The sequence below is a fragment of the Macrobrachium nipponense genome, chromosome 7, assembly GCF_015104395.2.
Source record: "Macrobrachium nipponense isolate FS-2020 chromosome 7, ASM1510439v2, whole genome shotgun sequence".
Taxonomy (NCBI): domain Eukaryota; kingdom Metazoa; phylum Arthropoda; class Malacostraca; order Decapoda; family Palaemonidae; genus Macrobrachium; species Macrobrachium nipponense.
The window spans coordinates 10224033-10243291 of NC_061109.1; the positions used below are offsets into that span (position 1 = coordinate 10224033).

At 42.5% G+C, this 19259-nt stretch overlaps 1 protein-coding gene across 1 annotated transcript in view; it reads left to right on the plus strand.

Annotated features, from left to right (window-relative positions):
* The window catches only part of LOC135217360 (ATP-dependent RNA helicase DDX54-like), a 197739-nt gene that overhangs the window by 22644 nt on the left and 155836 nt on the right, over positions 1-19259 (plus strand). The window contains exon 4 of the mRNA XM_064253200.1: positions 17844-17977. Coding sequence (XP_064109270.1) covers positions 17844-17977 — 134 coding nt within the window. The remainder of the gene's footprint in view (positions 1-17843; positions 17978-19259) is intronic.

A 19259-nucleotide genomic window follows, 5' to 3' on the forward strand; every position in this document is an offset into this window, starting at 1 on the left:
TGGCTCCTGCTGTTGTCCCAGCAGGGTTGTCACTCGGGTTGAAGCTTCCATCTCTTTTGGATTTGTTGAAGTGCAAAGCAGGTGATTCATCTATCATGGTGATGTCTTGCGAGAACCTTTTGCGTTCGCCCATCCAGCTATTTCTTTCCCACCCAGTCATTTTGTCTGATGAGTCACTTACAGTATTCCATCTCAGCACTGGCACCTTACAACCACATCTTGTAATCGTATTGCTATTGGTCACAGTTAAGTCACCATCGCAAATGCCTGCCTTCTCATCATCTCAGTCTGTGGAGTGGCAATTTAGATTTGATGGATTTTGTCCCTGACTGATGATTCTCCATCTGTATTTAAGCACTTCATGGATCATGCTGCTATGCTTTAACCTCCCATTTTTCAGAGGCTTAGCCTGTTGAACAGGCAAATAAGAAGTTAATGTTATCTAGTTTTGTGCAAGTGCATTTTGAGGCAATCTTAAATGTGTCTTCCCATAAGCATGCTCCTACGACTGCTTCGGTTTTGGGATTTATGAAAACTTGTAGAGCTTCATCCAACCTCCAGCCATGCACTATGAGACTGGTGCAATAAGAGAGTGCTTTTTCTAGCTTTCTGGTGTTACATCATAGCTTTCTCAGCTGTCTCTTAGCGCATCATGTGAGATGTCAAAAGAGAGTTTCATTTGTTTAGCGGAATTATTTCTTCATTTATCAAAGGTCTTGTGGCATTTCAAGTTAGGTGCCATGAAATGGTGAGCCTTCAGGACCCTTCTTTACTTTGTCGAAAAGGGTTTTGTTTGGGAAGTCAGCTCCTGCCAAACTGGCTCTTTCTTCTGCCACATAGGACTAGGAATTCAATGCAGAGTAGTAGTCAGCTGAGTGTAGGTGGCTCTTTCATTGTGCTTTCCATTATCCTTATTTGTTTGAATAGATAATTTTATGTATGTAACTTCCCAAGTAGTTACATAGCTATAGTTTCTATCTGTCGGCAGCTAAAATGTTGAAATTTGCAGTAGCGGTGTGTTGTTTTGGCTAGGCGATACCCCCCTGCCCACTACTGGGGGAAAGTGGAACCAACTCAGCACTGAAAATCAGTTGTTTCTGCTGGCAGGTACTGTCAACAGTGTTGAGCAGCAGTGGAATTTTTTTTGGAATTTGTTTACTTATGGTTGATGACTTGGGGGTTTTTGGTGAAGTACAGTAGTACCTCGAGATACGAAAGGCTCTACTTACGAAAAACTCGAGATACGAAAGCCAATGCGAAAAATTTTACTGCTCTACATATGAAAAGTTTTCAAGATACGAAAGGTTGTTGCTGTAAAGTCCCGTGATTCGCCCGGAACACTGAGAACAATTTTAATGTATGACACTTACCTGGCAGGTATATATATAGCTATATTCTCTGTTCCACTGGCAGAAATTTTCAAAACTCGCGGCAAACGCTAGTAACCTATTAGTAGTTCAGGCAACCACCACCCCGTTACCGTGGCGCTAGCGCTAGGAACCATTCCCGATTACGTCAGATTTTCTCTGCCAGCCGGAACGACAACATTATTGTTGGTTCCCTGCTAAGATTTTCGAGCTCGTTGCCGACTTATCGTTGATTTGGATTATTGGTATTGTACTTGGAACTTTGGCTTGGCATTCTCTTTGGATTATTCTTTGGATATGTCAGATACAGGTGGTATGTTCAGAGTTTGTATGAAAAAAGGGTGCAAGGTGAGGTTGCCGAAAGCTTCGGTCAACCCTCACACAATTTGTAAGAAATGTAGAGAAATTGTGTGTTGAATGTGAGAATTTGACAGAGAAGGAGTGGAAGATTCTTACGAAATATGTTGAAAGACTAGAGAAAGATCGAGTGAGGAGATCTGTTTCTCGTAGTGAGAGATCTAATACTTCTAGTAAAAGGAGTGAATGTGTTTCCTCTCCAGCTCCTAATGTAGAGATGGTAGAACCTTCTCCCCAGGTATCTCCTGCGCCCGCTGCTGTATTGGAGGAGGCGAAGGATACTCAGATTGTGAAAGTGTTCGCTGCCCTTGCGTCCATGGGTGACCAGATACAGCGTCTAACAGATAAAGTCAGTGCTTTTGATGTGAGTGAAAGTGTAGTGGAGGGGGCGTCTGATCGTCTCTCTCATGCTCCTAGACCTAGACCTCTGTCAAGCTCCCAGACCCAAGGGAGAAGGCATGTCGACAGTCGAAGGGAGGCGAGAGAGGTTTTGTCACGGTCAGGCGTCCCTTCGGACAGTCCTGTTGTTAAATCCCAGGCTGTTTCAGTTCGCCACAGGAAAGGCGTAACTGGGAAGTGTGCGTCATCTGATGGTTCGACTCCAGAACGGGAACGTCGATATTCGGTAGTGTCACGCCCCCTCAAGAGGACATTCAGGACGTCGATCGCACAGGATAGACTTTCACACGGTCGAGATGCATGGAGTAGTCCGGAGGTTTTGTCCTCTTCTGAAGATGGAGATGCAGTTCCGATCAAGAGGAAGAAGATTTTTCGTTCGAAAGAGGACGCTGCACGGCCTTTGCGTTCCTTGATCTCGGCAAGAGATTCGCCTCCATCTTCTTGCTTGTCTTCGCCTCCGTCTTCTTGCTTGTCTTCGCCTCGTCTCTCTCCTTCGGGTAGAGTTCAAGATCGCTCTCCCTACCGTCGCAGTCCGTCTCCTACGTTGCATGCTGCCCGTCAGGAAGATAGCCCGAAAGACTTCTTAAGAGAAATGCAGTCGAAGTTAGCAGTTCTCGTTAACTCGTGCGAGTCTCCTTTGCAAGGTTCTTCGAGACGTAAGGACGATTTCCTTCCCGTGAAGTCTTCTAAGAAGACGAAAGACAAGAATTTGCCTTCTCTCTCTCGTGCTTCGGTTGACGAGGATACAGGACGCACTGTCATGCCTAGGACGGAAGATCGAGTAGCGTTTCAGGACGTAGGACGCAGGAAGAAGAAGATCGTATCTGTGGAAGTAGGACGCAAGCGGCAAGACGTTGAACCGCTTGCTGTGGAAGCAGGCGGCAGGACGCGGCGGTGTCGGCGGTGGACGCAGGACGCAGGCGGCACGACGCCGATTCCTTTTTGTTGGATTCAGGACGCAAGCGGCAGGACTTTGATCCGTCTGCAGGACGTCAAGAGGACGATTCTGAGTTACAAGACATTTCTTCAGCAGAAGAAGATTTTGACTTTGTTGAAGATAAGAATGTGGAACCTTCATCGGATTATAAAATCCTCACTTCATGTCTTCTTTCGATTTTTGAAAGGGAATTTCAACCTACGGCTCCTTTATCTCCCCTGTCGCAGTTTTCCAAGACTAAAACTCCCAAGAAGTCCTCATTCCTCAAGATGACACTCTCGATTTCAGCCAAGAAAGCTCTGCAACGTGTGAATAATTGGCTGAAGGAGAAGAAGGAAGCAGGGAAGTCTTCTTTCGCTTTTCCCCCAGCCAAGTTAGCCTCGAAGTCGGGAGTGTGGTACACTACTGGAGAAAGTCTTGGTCTGGGAGTACCTGCCTCCTCCCAGGGGGATTTCTCCAGTATTGTGTACTTCGTCAGAATTTGATCACCTTTTTAAGGGAATCTTCAGGACTTTCGAGGTCTTCAACTTCCTCGATTGGTCTTTGGGAGCATTGGCGAACACATTGGAAGACGAGAATTCTCAAGATATGGAAGTACCTAAGAGTATTATGTCCTGCATGGACAAAGCTCTTAGAGATGGAGCTAATGAACTTGCATCGTTATTTGCAGCAGGAGTGCTTAAAAAGAGGTCTCTTTTGTGCTCTTTTACTTCTAAAGGAGTTTCTAACTCTCAGAAATCGGAGTTGATGTTTTCCCCTCTTTCAAACCAGCTATTTCCTTCGGAGATCATTAGGGATATAGCTCTGGCTCTATCTCAGAAGGCTACTCAGGATCTCCTCTCATCTTCAGTGAGGAAGTTTTTACCTTTTAAATTGGTTAAGAAGGCACCGAAGGAATCGAGACCTTCTCAACAGCCCTTTCGAGGCAGGACTTTCGCTCGACCTGCATTTAGAGGCAAAAGATTACCCGCTAAAAGAGGAGCTAAGACTACCCCTAAGCAATGAGAAACAAGTCCTCCAGACGTCAGTAGGAGCCAGACTTCAAGAATTTTGGGAATTTTGGAGAAACAGGAATCCTCAGACATCAGTAGGAGACCAGGACTTCAAGAATTTTTGGGAAGTTTGGAGAAACAGGAATGCAGATCCCTGGGGCCATTCATCAAGGGTAGCTCGAGAAGGATTACAAAATCCTCTTCTTAAGGAAACCTCCTCTCGTTACATCTCCGAGAGCCCTAGGGGCACATTACAACGATTTAGTGAAAGAGAAGGCACTGTGGGATCAAGTCTCTTCCATGCTGGAGAAAGGAGCCATAGAACCTGTTCTGGATCACGAATCTCCGGGATTTTACAATCGGAATCGGCTCTTCCTGGTTGCGAAATCCTCGGGAGGTTGGAGACCAGTACTGGACATAAGTCAACTAAACGTGTTCATGGAGAAAACCAAATTTACCATGGAGACGAACGAGTCAGTACTTGGCAAAGCGGTACGTCCAGGGGACTGGATGGTTACCCTGGATCTACAAGACGCGTACTTTCATATTCCAATTCATCCAGGAAGCAGGAAGTACCTAAGGTTCGTGATCCAGAACAGGGTCTTTCAATTCAAGGCCCTGTGCTTCGGCCTTTGCACAGCCCCCCAAGTGTTCACGAGGATGATGTCCAACGTAGCAAGATGGTTACACTTACTAGGGATCAGAGTATCTTTTTACTTGGACAACTGGCTGATAAGATCCCAGTCAAGGCGTCAATGTCTGGAGGACCTGAAACAAACGTTAGAATTGGCAAAAGAATTGGGTCTTTTGGTGAACCTGGAAAAGTCTCAGCTGAATCCCAATCAACAGATAATCTATTTGGGGATTCAGATATTGTCAGCGACTTTTCGGGCTTTTCCGTCCCCCGACAGGCAAGCCCTATGCCTTCGGAAGGTGCAGGACTTTCTAGAGAAAGACCGATGCTCGGCAAGAGAGTGGATGAGTTTACTGGGAACGCTCTCTTCGCTAGAGAGGTTCATTTCTCTAGGAAGACTGCACATGAGACCTCTACAGTTTTTCCTGAAAGAAGCATGGCCAAGAAAATCGCAACCGGATTCCTTCCAGTTTCAGATTCCGACCAAGGTGAAGGAAGAATTGAGTTGGTGGCTAACTCCAGGCAGGTTAGCAGAAGGTATGTCGCTCCAGCAGAAGAACCCAGACCTCATCTTGTTCTCTGACGCATTGGACGCAGGTTGGGGAGCGACATTAGGCCCTCAAGAAGTCTCGGGTCTTTGGAACGAAGACGAAGTAAGTTGGCACATAAACAGGAAGGAACTGATGGCGATTTTCTTGGCCTTGAAGTCTTTCAGGGAGTTGGTTCGCGACAAGACAGTGCAGATCAACTCGGACAACACCACAGCTCTGGCATATATCCGCAATCAAGGAGGGACGCATTCATTTCCCCTTTACATGCTGGCGAAAGAAGTTCTGCTTTGGGCGGAAGAGGAGAACGTTTCTCTGCTCACCAGGTTCATCCAGGGGGAGAAGAATGTCAGAGCGGACCTGTTGAGCAGGGAGGGGCAACTTCTTCCGACAGAGTGGACATTACATCTAGAAGTATGCCAGAGCCTGTGGAAATTGTGGGGCCGTCCAGTAGTAGATCTTTTTGCGACAGCCAAAACAAAAAGACTACCAATCTACTGCTCTCCAGTTCCAGACCAGGAAGCAGTTGCAGTGGATGCCTTCCTGATGGATTGGACAGGCCTCGACGCTTATGCTTTTCCTCCATTCAAGGTCTTGGGGAAAGTGATGAAAATGTTCAGAGAGAGTCAAGGTACGAGGATGACTAATAGCTCCGTATTGGCCGGCCCAAAGTTGGTTCACAGAGGTACTGGAATGGACAGTGGATACACCAAGAACACTGCCCCTAAGAGTAGATTTACTCAGACAACCCCACTTCGACAGGTTTCACAAGAATACCCTCGCTCTGGGTCTGACTGCGTTCAGACTATCGAAAGTCTTGTCAGAGCGAGGGGATACTCTAGAGAGGGTGGGCCAGTGCAATGGCTAGAGGTAGAAGAACCTCCACAATTACGGTGTACCAGTCGAAGTGGGAGAACTTCCGGAAGTGGTGTAAGAAGAGGAAGGTGTCTTCATCCAGTACCTCTGTGACCCAAATCGCAGACTTCCTCCTTTATGTAAGGAAGGAGGTAGGATTGTCGATTTCTACGATTCAGGGTTATAGGAGTATGTTGACCTCGGTGTTCAGACACAGAGGTTTGGATATTTCTAATAATCTGGACCTTAGAGATCTTGTTAGATCATTTGGAACCAAGAAGCAGCCTCAATGTAGACCCCCTGCTTGGAATCTGGACGTCGTTTTGAAACATTTAACTTCTAGTAAGTTTGAACCTTTAGATAAAGCTTCATTAAGAGATGTCTCAAAGAAGACTATCTTTTTAGTCGCCTTGGCAACGGCTAAAAGAGCTAGTGAGCTTCAGGCCATACCTAAGACAGTGGGCTGGAGACATGGCAACGCAGTGTGTTCTTTCCAGGAGGATTTTTTGGCCAAGAATGAGAACCCTTCGAATCCTTGGCCAAGATCCTTTGATGTCTTGGGTCTCTCCGATTTAGTGGGGCATGAACAAGAAAGAGTTTTCTGCCCAGTGAGAGCGTTACGCTTTTATATTGAAAGAACAAGAGGTATCAGAGGGACTTCTGATGCTCTTGGGTGGTTGTCAAAGATCCCAGTAGGCCCATGACAAAGAATGCTCTAGCTTTCTTTATGAGATAACTGATTAGAGAAGCACATATGCTGTGCCAAGAACAGAGTTTTGGAGGTCTGAAAGTTAAGGCTCACGAAATCAGGGCAGTAGCGACATCCTTAGCTTTTAAGAAAAATTTAGCCCTCAAAGAGATTATTGAGAATACTTATTAGAGAACGAATTCAGTGTTTGCGTCTCATTATCTCAGAGATATTAAGACAACCTTTGACAATTGTCAGACGTTGGGTCCATACGTGTCCTCTGGTACAGTATTGGGCAAAGGAGTTACCACCCCATAACCTTCTATTATGCTAGGTAATTTTATCAGGTGATGGTGTTTTTTGTGGTCGTCTGGGAGAGGATTTGTTCCTTTTTCAGTCTTTTTAGTGGTTTTCTTTGTGGTGTGTGTGTAGTTCAGGTGAATGAACAATTCCTAGCTTGAATGCCGTGGCATAAGAGGGCTTTGTGGTTTCTGTCAACACATTGGTCACGCCCAGTTGTCAGACCCGGTTTTAGCTTCTTCAACATACAGGACACTTCTTAGTTGAGAGCTCCTAAGGTTTAAGCAGGCTCAGAGGCAGGACCTATGAAATCAGCTACCTTAGCAGGTAAGGAACTTAGGGCAATATAATAATATTTAATTATTTGTACTCTAACAATGTTGCTGTGTTTGACCCACCTCCAAATGTGTCAATCAGCTATATATATACCTGCCAGGTAAGTGTCATACATTAAAATGAAGTTTTTATGATAAAACAAAGTTTATTGTATACTTACCTGGCAGGTATATATAATTAAATTCCCACCCTCCTCCCCTCAGGAGACAGGGTTCAGAGAAAATTGACGTAATCGGGAATGGTTCCTAGCTCTAGCGCCACGGTAACGGGGTGGTGGTTGCCTGAACTACTAATAGGTTACTAGCGTTTGCCGCGAGTTTTGAAAATTTCTGCCAGTGGAACAGAGAATGTAGCTATATATATATATACCTGCCAGGTAAGTATACATTAAACTTTGTTTTATCATAAAAACTTCATTTTAAAACTCCCGCGCCGCCAACTGAGTAAACTCGCCACCATCCTCCCGCTCTCCCATTGGTTCCTGATGCTAGTCACCCCAGAAGGTCCTGCTCTCCTATTGGTCAGCATCTACCCCTTGTGCTTTAAGTATTCTATTTGTAAAAGGTTGCTGTAAATTGAAAAACTTATTCATGCAATACATTGTAAAAAAAAAATAAAAAAAAAAAAGTTAGGTAAAAGAATAGAATAAAGAATAGAAATGAATGGTTATTATACTGTTTGGTTAGTTTCAGTAGTTGAAGATGAGATAATGAAAATTATGGCTTACTGTGTAAAAGGATTGACTTTGCTTGGCGATCGTTCGATACTAGTAAGTGCCTGGATGTAAACAGACGTTTTGAAGCTTTTTTTTTGTTTGTTTATTATAGTTAATGGTTACTTAATAATTATTTGAAATGAGTACATGCAATACATTTAATAAAAAATTGTGAATTAGATATCATAAAATATAAAATAAATCAGACTGCCAACAAATACGTATTTTTTAGAAATCTTCTCCTGTTTTATTATTACGTTACGTATACGTATGTTTCATTATAGCTGTCAGTAACTCGGTATCTCCATTAGGTAAAGATAGAATAAAGAATAGAAATGAATGGTTATTATACTGTTTGGTGGTTTCATTAGTTGAAGAGAGATACTAATGACAATTTATGGCTTACTGTGTGCTAGGAAAAATGATTGCTTGGCGCTAGTTTGATACTCGTAAGACGGGTAAGAGCTGAATGTAAACAATCGATTGGAAGGTTTGTTTTTTGTTTGTTTGTGTATTATAGTTAATGATTAATTAATAATTATTTGAAATGAGTACATACTGATTATTTATACATTTTATTGGCATATTCTAAGCTTTTAGCTCTTAGGTTTAGATGTCAGAATCATAAACTAGGCTACAGTAGCAACCGCTAACATAGGCTAGGCTTATTGCTAGGGGACATATGCTAAAGTCCTAATATATGCAGTAAAAATGGGGTTGAACATTACATGCAGTTGAATATTACTCAAGTATGTACAGTATTTTGCCTTTTTGGAGTCATATTTCTTCCGTCGTAACCCTAGAACATGTGTTTTAGGCCTGGAAATATAATTTACTGGGGTGTTTTTGGAGGGCTTGGAACGGATTAGTCATTTTACTTGTAAAATGTGTTCCAAGATACAAAAAACTCATGATACGAAGGCCGTCTCGGAATGGATTAATTTCGTATCTCGAGGTACCACTGTACTCTGATATTCTGGTAGCCAGTGGAAGTAATCAGTGAAGGTTATATCATTCATGTTTTGGCTCCCTCCTCATTTGTTTTCATGACCAATAGTTTTTGCTTTTTGCTCTCATTTGGGAAGAAGTTTTTTCTACTGCGTAAGAGTTTGGATTCCTCTTATAAAAGCAATCTTAGAACAATTTTAGAAGCCTTTTCCAGTTTCTTGGATTACCTTTTTCTTGTCAGGAAAGCATTCATGAGTTGGAGGCTAATGTTGGACATCGCCAAGCTTGCTAGTTTGGCTTCAGGTTGGTAATGATTCGTTCAGCCCTTCCTGTAGCAAGTAACTTGAGTTGGTGTCTGCAGAAAAGGGTTCCTATTTTAGCTAAGGGATTTTGGGCATAGCATGACATAGAGTTTTTTGTGAATGCATGAACTCCAATAGGGAAGTTGTGTCATTCAACTTCTACTTTTTTTGTACTTTTTTTTTTATGAATGTCTGGAACAAGTTTTAGGCATTCCTTTCAACTGACAAAAGTCATTGCTAGTCTCAATACAGTTTTTTCCTAACTAGGGGTGAAGATATACATATTCTCAGTTTTCTGGCTTTACCTGCAGAGAAACAATAATGCAATTTTTTACTTTTAAGGGTTTTTCAGCCCTTATAGAAGCTTCCAGCAAATAGTGTTCAATTCTAGGTCATATGACTTTTTTGGTTAATTTTTTGACCCAACCAAGATCAAAGTGAGACCCTTTCCTTTTACTGTGTGGCACAGGTTAATCCTACTGGATTCAACTTTGGTTACAGTGAAGGTGAGTTGTCCTGAGATGCCAGAATGGTGGTCAGGACATTATAAATTTCTTGCAGAAAGTTAGAAACCAGACCTTTCACTCTATTTTGGTGACTCACCAGCTCCCGGGAGAAGACATACCGGAGGTCGAAGGGAGACTGGGGGAGTTTGCCCACGGTCAGTCGCCAAGTCCGTTGACGTAGTTGACTCGCGATTGCCCAGGAAATGCCGCTTGAAAGGCGTAGATATCAGTGACGTGCAGTTGTCGTCCGACTCGTAAGTGCAGTCGCCTGTGTCGAGGCGAAAAGTGTGGAGTGATTTAGTGTCGCGTCCTTTGAAGAGACATGCCCAGCGTACGAGAGGGATGTCGCTGCCTGTTAAGAATCCAAGGAGCACTGGAGTCCACAACCTTCCTGCAGTTTCGCACCGGACCCGTTTTTTCCGGGAAGATCATCAGTCCTCTTCGGATAGCGTAACTTCAGACGGAATCAGACATTCAGGTGCGTTACATTCGCACACTGGTGAGACTAACTCGCATCATTGGATTCGTTGTGTGCAGTGGTACCGTTTTTTCTACAAAGGCAAATGAAGAATTTCATTATTCAGTGCCGTAGCCTGTGGTCGGAAAAGCCACGAGGAGTTACCAGATGTCACCAGAAAGCCACACTTATAGACGAAATTCCTCAAAACGGCAACCCTGGTTGTGTGTCGATAGGAATTTCGACTCGTTCGCCTCATTCGTCTCGAGCTGTTTCGACTCGTTCGCCTCATACGTTCGTGTGGTTTTCAACTCCCGGTCGTTCGTTTTCGAAGAAGAGCCGTACGACAGCCACGACTTCGGCTTTGCCCAAGGATGATTCGAAGGCCAAACGCTTGCTAGAGGATTCTGCTTTGGACCCATTTAAATATCAGCTTCAAGAATTGATGGTCTTTTTGTAGAAGACAATGAGCCAGACGGAAGAGGAAGACGGGGTGTCGGCCGGCATGTCGGAAGAGGAAACCCAAGACCAGGATTCAAAGACCTCTTCTGCTTATTCTAGTCTGTTAAGGTTCCTGTTGCAGACGTATCCAGACTTTGTTTTTTTAATCAGTTTCGCCTTCTTCCCCTCCGTCGATGTTTGTGAAGGATAGGAGATCAACGCCTTCGGGATTACCGAAACCAGTACTCGAAGAAAGCACTGAAAGAAGAGAAGAGTGGCTTGCTAAGAAGAGGGAGTCAGGGAAGGCTTCATTCGCCTTCCCTCAGTCGAAGTTGCAAATAAAAACTACAGGTTTTATGCGACAGGAGAAATTCCTTCTTTGGGAGTTTCCGCCTCCTCTCCCAAGGAGACTTCTCCGGCCTTGTGGACTCTCACTTACTCTGCCCGCTGTGACTAAGGCGACTAGGAATAGTGTCTTCCTAGTTAAGTCTCTCATGGCTGACGAATTCAGTGGTTCAAATCTGGGACTGTTGAGCCACCTTAAACTACATCCAATTCCATTCCACTTCTTCATGCTTGGAAATCTTGGAGGAACTAAAGACGAATGTCGAGGCCTCTATGCTTGGAAACTGATGTAACTTCTTGCTGTCCCTCAGAAATAACAAAATTCTGCAATTTCTGTTATAGATGTTTCAGAAGAAGAGATGCTAGGTCGTCTGCACCATGACCTAAAACTCTCCACTGGGACTGGTAGAGCTCGGCAGAAGAGCTTCTTCTGCAGCTATCAAAACCTTCTGACGCCCTTCGCGGAAACCCTTTTGCTCGGACCAGGTTCCTGACAGTCTGAATCCTGTCAGGGCCAGAGCGGACAACTTTTGTGGTATCGGTTGTAATGGGGTTATCTGAGAAGCGATGGATTTTGTGAAAGTAGTCTGGTAAATCCACCAGCAGATTGAGAAGGTCCAGGAACTGCTTTCCTGGGCCAGAATGGCGCTACTAGGGTCATTGTCACATTCTGGTGCGATTGAAGCTTGTTTAAGATCTCTCTTATCTTTCTGAAGGGAGGAAAAGCGCAATCGTCCAGTCCTGCCCAATCTAGCAGCATCACATCTGTCTCCACGCTAGTGGTTCTGGAATAGGAGAACAGGAAGGGGAAGGCGATTGTCCCTTGATGTGGCGAACAGGTCTACTGATGGTCTTCCCCAAAGCTTCAAGAGGTCCTGACACACACTCTTGTTCAGAGTCTTTTCTGTTGGTAACACCTGATTTACCCGACTCAGTTCGTCTGCAATCACGTTCATTCTCCCTTATGCAATCTTGGAAGAAGGGTGATCCTCTTCTCGTTTGTCCAGGTGAGGAGATCTTCGGCTATCTTGCTGAGAGGGAACGAGTGGGTCCCTCCCTGCTTCCGCACATATGACAATGCTGTGGTGTTGGCCGAGTAGTCTGCTATGTTTCCTCCGGTGACTAAAGGTCGAACGTTTGTTCTCCTAAAAGGATGGCCTTCAATTCCTTCCCATTGATGTGCAAGGTCTTTCTCATTCTGTCCACAGACCTGATACTCTCTTGGCTCCTAGGAGGGCTCCCCATCCACTGGCTGAGGCATCTGAGAAGAACTGCAGGTCGGGGACCAACACTAGGGAAATTCCTTCTTGTAATCTTTTCCTCGAAAGCCACCAACGAAGATCCACCGTTATCTCTTCCATCAGGGGGAAAACTAGTGAGTCCGACTGTGTCTTCCGGGACCAATTTGTTTTCAAGAAGAACTGAAGCGGCCTCATGTGTAGGCGTCCTGACTTAACAAAACTCTCCAGTGAAGCCAGGGTCCTGACTAGGCTCATCCATTCGAGAGCTGAGCAGGATGGGCGAACCAGAAACTGTTGGACTGGCGACAGGCAGGATTCTTTCTTCTTCAGGGAGAGAAAAACCCGAAAAGGTAGAGAGAATCATCCTTAATAGAGAATCCTCTGAGTAGAAATCAATTGGGACTTCTCAGTGGTTATTAAGATACCCAATTGTTATGTCAAAGTAAGCGTCTTCTCCTAGTTCTTCACACACGGACGACTGGATCAGGCTCTCAGGAGCTAGTCGTCTAAGTAAAAGGCTGTGTTGATCCTTATCAAGTGCAGCCATTTTCCCAGAGGAGCAAGAATCCGAGTAAATACTTGGGGTGTGTGGCAGACCGAAGCAGAGGGCTCTGGACTGGAAGACTCCTCTTGAAGACGAATCTCAGGAACTTTCTGGAGTTCTGATGAATGGGGGCATGGAAGTATGCATCCTTCAGGTCGAGAGATACCATCCAGTTGCCCGTTTGGATGGCTGACATTACTGATCGACTGGTTTCCATTCGGAATTTCATCTTCCGGACGAGGATGTTCAAAGCGCTTACGTCCAAAACAGGTCTCCATCCCCTTGATACCTTGGGGACTACAAAGAGCCGGTTGTAAAACCCTGGGGAGTTCATGTCTGTTACCTCCTCTATACCTCTTGGCTGATGAGCTCTTCTACGTCTTTTGCTAAAGCCAAAGCTCTTATTGATCCCGTAGAGTATGCTGTCAAACAGACAGGTGTATTGGACAGCGGTGGATCCGGTGAAAGGGATCACATATCCCTCTTGAAGCACCTGTATGACCCGCTGTTCTGCTCTTCTTCGACCCCAATTCCTCCCAGTAGCTGTGGAGTTTTGCCCCCACAGGTGGGTGAAGGACCTTTCGATCATTTATCTGTCTTAAAGAGAGGTCTCTTGGTAGACTTGGAGGTGGTTCGCAGGTTAGTCTTTGGTCTCTGCTGCCACCTCGACTTACCTCCTCGAAAGGTGTGCTTTTGGAAAGGTGAAGCTTTGGCTCCTGTCACCCGAGGTTCATTAGGTCTTCTCTCTGATTGAGATAGAAGATCATTGGTGGACTTCTTCTCGAGGTCCGACAGTACATGCTTGATGGTTTTCTTCTGGAAACAGGTGAGTTTTACTCAGGGGGGAGAACAACAAAGCCGATGTTTGTTTCATGGTTACTTCTAGAGATGTGAAGGAGCACCATCGTTCTCTCTTCTTGAGTACTCCCATAGTGAATAAGGCAGCCAATACACTGAACCGTATCTCGCTGCCCTGTCCGCACAGGACAACAGATTGAGCCAGTCCGCAGAAAAATCCTCATCCAGAGACTGGCAATCTTTAATTTTCTGGCTAACGCTGTAATTGTGCAATCCAGAAAACTGAAGACTTCTATCACCTTATATAAGTTCTTCACCAGGTGTCAGTAGCGGAAATGGTGTTGGGAGAGGAAGCATAGGGGGACCCGGTGTTTACCCTCTACTGTCTCCTCGCCTTGAGTTTGAGGTGTTTTGTGTTTATGGGAAGCCTGGGGGTACATGTACCTGAAGTACCCATCAGTTCTTATATCTAGTTAAGGGTATCATATGGTTTTTAGTGTAGTTGATGGTGTTGTGTAGTGTTATCTGGTCTTTTCGCCCAGGGCAAGGGCAAACTATTATTGTTTTTGTCAATCACATGGTAAGGTACTGCAGACATTATATATAATGTGAGCACATGTCTGTTATTTTTATTCAGAAAGCTGTCCATATACCCACCTTCCGGGTAATGTGGAGTCAGCTAATGTAATTGTTTGGTAAGTCACTTATGTGAAAATGATATTTTAATGATAAAATAAGGTTTCACATATACTTACCAAACAATTACATTAGCTGTACACTTTCTTACCTGGCAGTCGAAAATTCAAATTCCTGGCGGCGGTAGCAGCGCTGCCATCGTTTGTGTAGGTTTGGTAAGTATATGTGAAACCTTATTTTATCATTAAAATATCATTTTTTTGAAACACTCCTCGGGTTGTGCTCGACTCGTCGCACCTATTCAGGGTTAAGAACAAAACACCTCAATGGAAAGAGAAAGATATGCAAATGCACATACAGGCAGTCCCCGGTTATCGGCAGGGGTTCCGTTTCCGAGGGGGTGCTGATAAGCGAAAACCTCCATTAACTGAAACTCAACAATTAATGACACCGATAACCGGTTATTGACACCTTAAGCACCCTTATGGCGCCTCTTTTAGGTATGTTATGGTGCCATAAGGTGCCTAACTCTGCTTGTTATGGCACCATAAATTGGCAATTTTATTGCGCTAGACAAGCCCCATAAAACCGGATCGCCAATAACCAAAGTCCGCCGATAACCAGGGACTGCCTGTACTGTAAGAAAAATAAATTCTAAAAAAATTTTCCCTACTTCCGTGAGAAGTTGAATGTGACTATTTACAACCCCTTGTGGGGCCTCTTTTGCAAAACAATTGTAAGTTTTATTGAAGTTATACATGAGTTTTCTAGTAATTAAATTTTTTTTATTTTGTGAATTTATAATTATAGCTCATGCATCAAAATAGATAGGGAATAAAATTAGTAACAAATTCTGACCATATTTGTTGTAAAATATTTACGTAAATTTACCAAGAACGAAGATACAATAACTTTTTGGGATTTATACATGTTTTTCTAATATTTCTTTGCACTATTCTTTGTAAAATTACATTTATAACTGACTGTCATAAAAAATAAGAACTAAAACTAATAGCAACCCCTCTGTATATTTATGAAGAAATTTACAAAAAGAAGTCCTGTGAAACAGACAGGCACTACATCCTCCCTTGAAGTCAAGATCCCAGCTAACTCTCTCATGAGCTGCCCAGTGGATTTTAGCCAGTCTAAAAGTTTCCATTAGTAAATTTATGGGCTATAAAAGTAATGGCACCGCTTTCCCGCCTGATTCCACCAAATCGATGACGAGTAATATTGTTACCATGAGTCACTCCGTCCACCACCCGAAACCTGTTATGGCTACTCATGTGAGCATGTCCACCCGTTAAGGGTTAAAACACTGCACCAGCTGTTGGCTAAGAAAATTTCTCAAGAATCAAAGCTGGCAGTTTGTGCCATTTATGTTATTTGGTAATCTGCTCACGTTTGAAAGTTTGCTTGTATGCCAACTTGAGAAGAACTTATTAAATATTTAATCACTAGGCTCAAGAATCTTAAATTATTAAAATGAATTAACAGAAAACCACAATGATCAGAATGCTGCAACAGCTAAAGCACTGTACTTTAACACCTTGAGATAGTCAGATGTGTGCAGGACACCAACCAAAAGAAAGCCTTCACTTGAGATAGTGCAACTTTTTTTTTTTATTTGCTTGTGAAACTTGGGGCTTATCTTTAATATTGGATCATCTTTGAGGATGTAGGAAACTGCAAAATGCACTTAAGGGAAATGATGGGTAAGAGAGATTGCTTTATGGATTGTGGGCTAGATTGGCCATGGGGGTTTCATGTTACTTAAAAATAGATCATGGAAAAATTAGAAAAATTCTGGTCATAACAGATATTAATGTTAACGTGAGCATAATTAATAATGTTATATGCTGAAAGAAATCAGCTCCAAATATTTTAGGAGATTCAGATGTGTTTTTATTATTGTTGTAATATTTAATGATAAGACATCAAAATGGGAAGGATTGATATTAATTTTCAAATGTAAATAATTAACCAGGATATGTCTTTATCAGCTATGTGAACTAAATTATGGTATTGTAGAACTCCATATTAAATAAATAGTAGTATTGATATTTGTATCTTTCAGGCAGATAGAATATTATGAAAGGTTAGCACTACTGTCCAAATGGTGTTTGAACCAGGTATGAGTTAAGTTAACCCAGATTCAACACTTGTCCTCACCAAGACAGACAAAAAAAAAAAAGGGGGGGGGCAGGTTCTTTGCTTGACAGATACATGAAAGGGCTCCAAGCTCACCTGATATACTATAAGTCCATTTAGACATAGTACTTTCTTTATGGAAGCAATACAAACAACTAGCTCTTGGAAGCTTGAAATTCAAGTCAATGGCCCCTGTGGAGTTGTTCAATATATATAAGTTTCATCTTCTGATTAATAATATTATTTAAGTACACAGCACCCATTTTTAACATGCACAAAAATGTAGTAGGTAACCCACAACAGCATTCTTCTCTGGTTAAGAAAATCACAAGTGAAAAAAGCAAATTCATAAAAAATTACAGAAATTACAAAATTCATTCATTCACAAAGTTATAGATTTTAATAAAATAGAAGGAGAGTAACATGTGACCACTGAAGGAGTAATGTGTAAAGAATACATATATACAGGCAGTCCCCAGTTATCGGCAGACTTGGTTATCGGTGATCCGGTTTTATGGCGGCGTAACAGGCCGCGTTCTAAATCAGCAACTTATGGTGCCATAACAGGCCGAGTTCTGGTTATCGACGCCATAAGGTATGTTATGGCATCATAAGGAGCCTTATGGCACTATAAGACGCATTATGGCACCATAACATACCTAACAAAGGCGCCGATAACCAGTTATTGGCGCCATAAATGACCGAGTTGGTTAATGGCAGTTTTCGCTTATTGGCACCCCCTCGGGAATGGAACCCCGCCGATAACCAGGGACTGCCTGTACTTGGTATTTGTACGACGTAATTATTAAGTACGTAAATAAGAATGCATTTCACAAATATACCCAACTTAGTAGTATACATTCAAAAAGAGAGAATATGCAAAAGGAAAACAATAATGTAAAAACTAATAAAAAAAATCAAAGAGGAATACTTAGAATATTGCTTAAAGGCGATGTCATATGCTGGGTTTCTTTACACATAAAAAAAACCCAGCCTAATAAAAACAGAAATAAAAAGAAACTACAAATTGTGAAATGAAGACATGAAAGAAAATGAATTGATCAATTCCAAAAATAGTCAAAGCCATGATCTTGGGAAGAATTGGTTTTAGCACGGAGATGTTGATGTTACAGAATCACTTAATCAAGAGTGTACGTAGTGTGCATTCTCTCACTGGACCAGGCATGCACAGTGGGGTTATTGTTTATTCTAGATGGATATATTTTGGTGTATCTGGGATTTGACAGCCATGGAAATCAGGCAATATATGAATACAGGTTTAGTCTGAAACTAAGAGCTGTGGATTTTTAAAGCATGGAAATAATTTTCTTTTTTATTTTTAACAGACCCTAAAGTTCACCAAAGAACTAGGCTGTTTTATGAATCTGCGAGCAGCTGTAATTCTTGGAGGGGATAATATGGATGGTCAGTTTTATGCACTGAATGAAAATCCTGACATTCTTATTGCAACACCTGGAAGGTAAGATTTTTTTATCTTTTTAATATTATGTTTTCATGTCATCCCTCGTTTACTGGATCTCTATTATCAGGGACTCGATATTATTCAGTATACCTGGACCTTGTACCTAGGATCAAAGTTATAGAAATATATATAATTTTAAAAACTATAAAAACTATTTACCAATGGTTTGCAATGCTGCACGGCCTAAAGAAAATGTTGATAACACTGCATGTGCAAATGAAGAGAATGAGAAAGGGTTTTGGTGGTTGAGGATGCCTGGAGAAGTTTCCAACGGGGTTTTTTGGATAGTTGGATACCATGGGAGAGGAGAAGCAGTGAGACTGTTTAGAGGAACTCACTTAGAGAAAGAGTTGTTTTGGAAGGAAGGTAGGTGGAGCAGTGAAGTAGTTTCCCTGGTTGGGATGGGGTAGGAATGCATTGTAGGATGAGTGGAGAGAGGTAGGCATGTGTCTTGCTAGATTTTTTCTTCTATTCATGGATTTACATTTCTGCTCTTTCCACATTTTATATTTAAATATCTGAAGAATACTGTATATAGTGTATCTTATAATGACATACTACATCAACCACAAAGCAAAAAAATTGAAAGAGAGAGAGAGAGAGTAAATTAAGAAATTTTTGATAAATGTTGTTCAGACTTGCTTAAGAGCAAAACATACTGGAGAGAAGTACATATCTGTAATTATTGTAAAACTGTCAAACCTGAGTGCTTTTTTTTCCACCGTGTATACATATGAAACAAAAGAGAGGAGGAAAAACTGATGATTAACATCAAATGATATGATAAGAAAACTAATGGAAAGAATCTGTGGAAAATTTTTAAAGAGCCATTATGAACTCCATAGACTCATCAAATATGAAGTGTTGAGGGCATATATAACTGATGGTCATCTGTTTTTTTGCTGTCATGAGAACACTTCTTTTATGAACAGATGGTGTCTGGGGATCATAGTGGACCATGATGGAAACATTTGGGATTGATGGGGTTTATGACCTATTTTTTCCAGCATGACGTAAACTGTGATAAAGCATGATGACCCTTATTACCGTAAAACTGGGTTACATCATCATAAACCTGGGCGCAGTGCTGTAAAACTGCTTATATCGCCGTAAAATCAGGTTAATGGTGCTCTGAGCCAAGCGCTGTAACCTGTTGACTGCCTTTTTCATCAGGGTTGGTCAGAATATTATGGAAGAATTGGAAGACATTGACTGTAGGGAATAGAGGAACTGCACTACATAATAAAGGCTGCCAGCTTGATTACTGAATGATATGTCA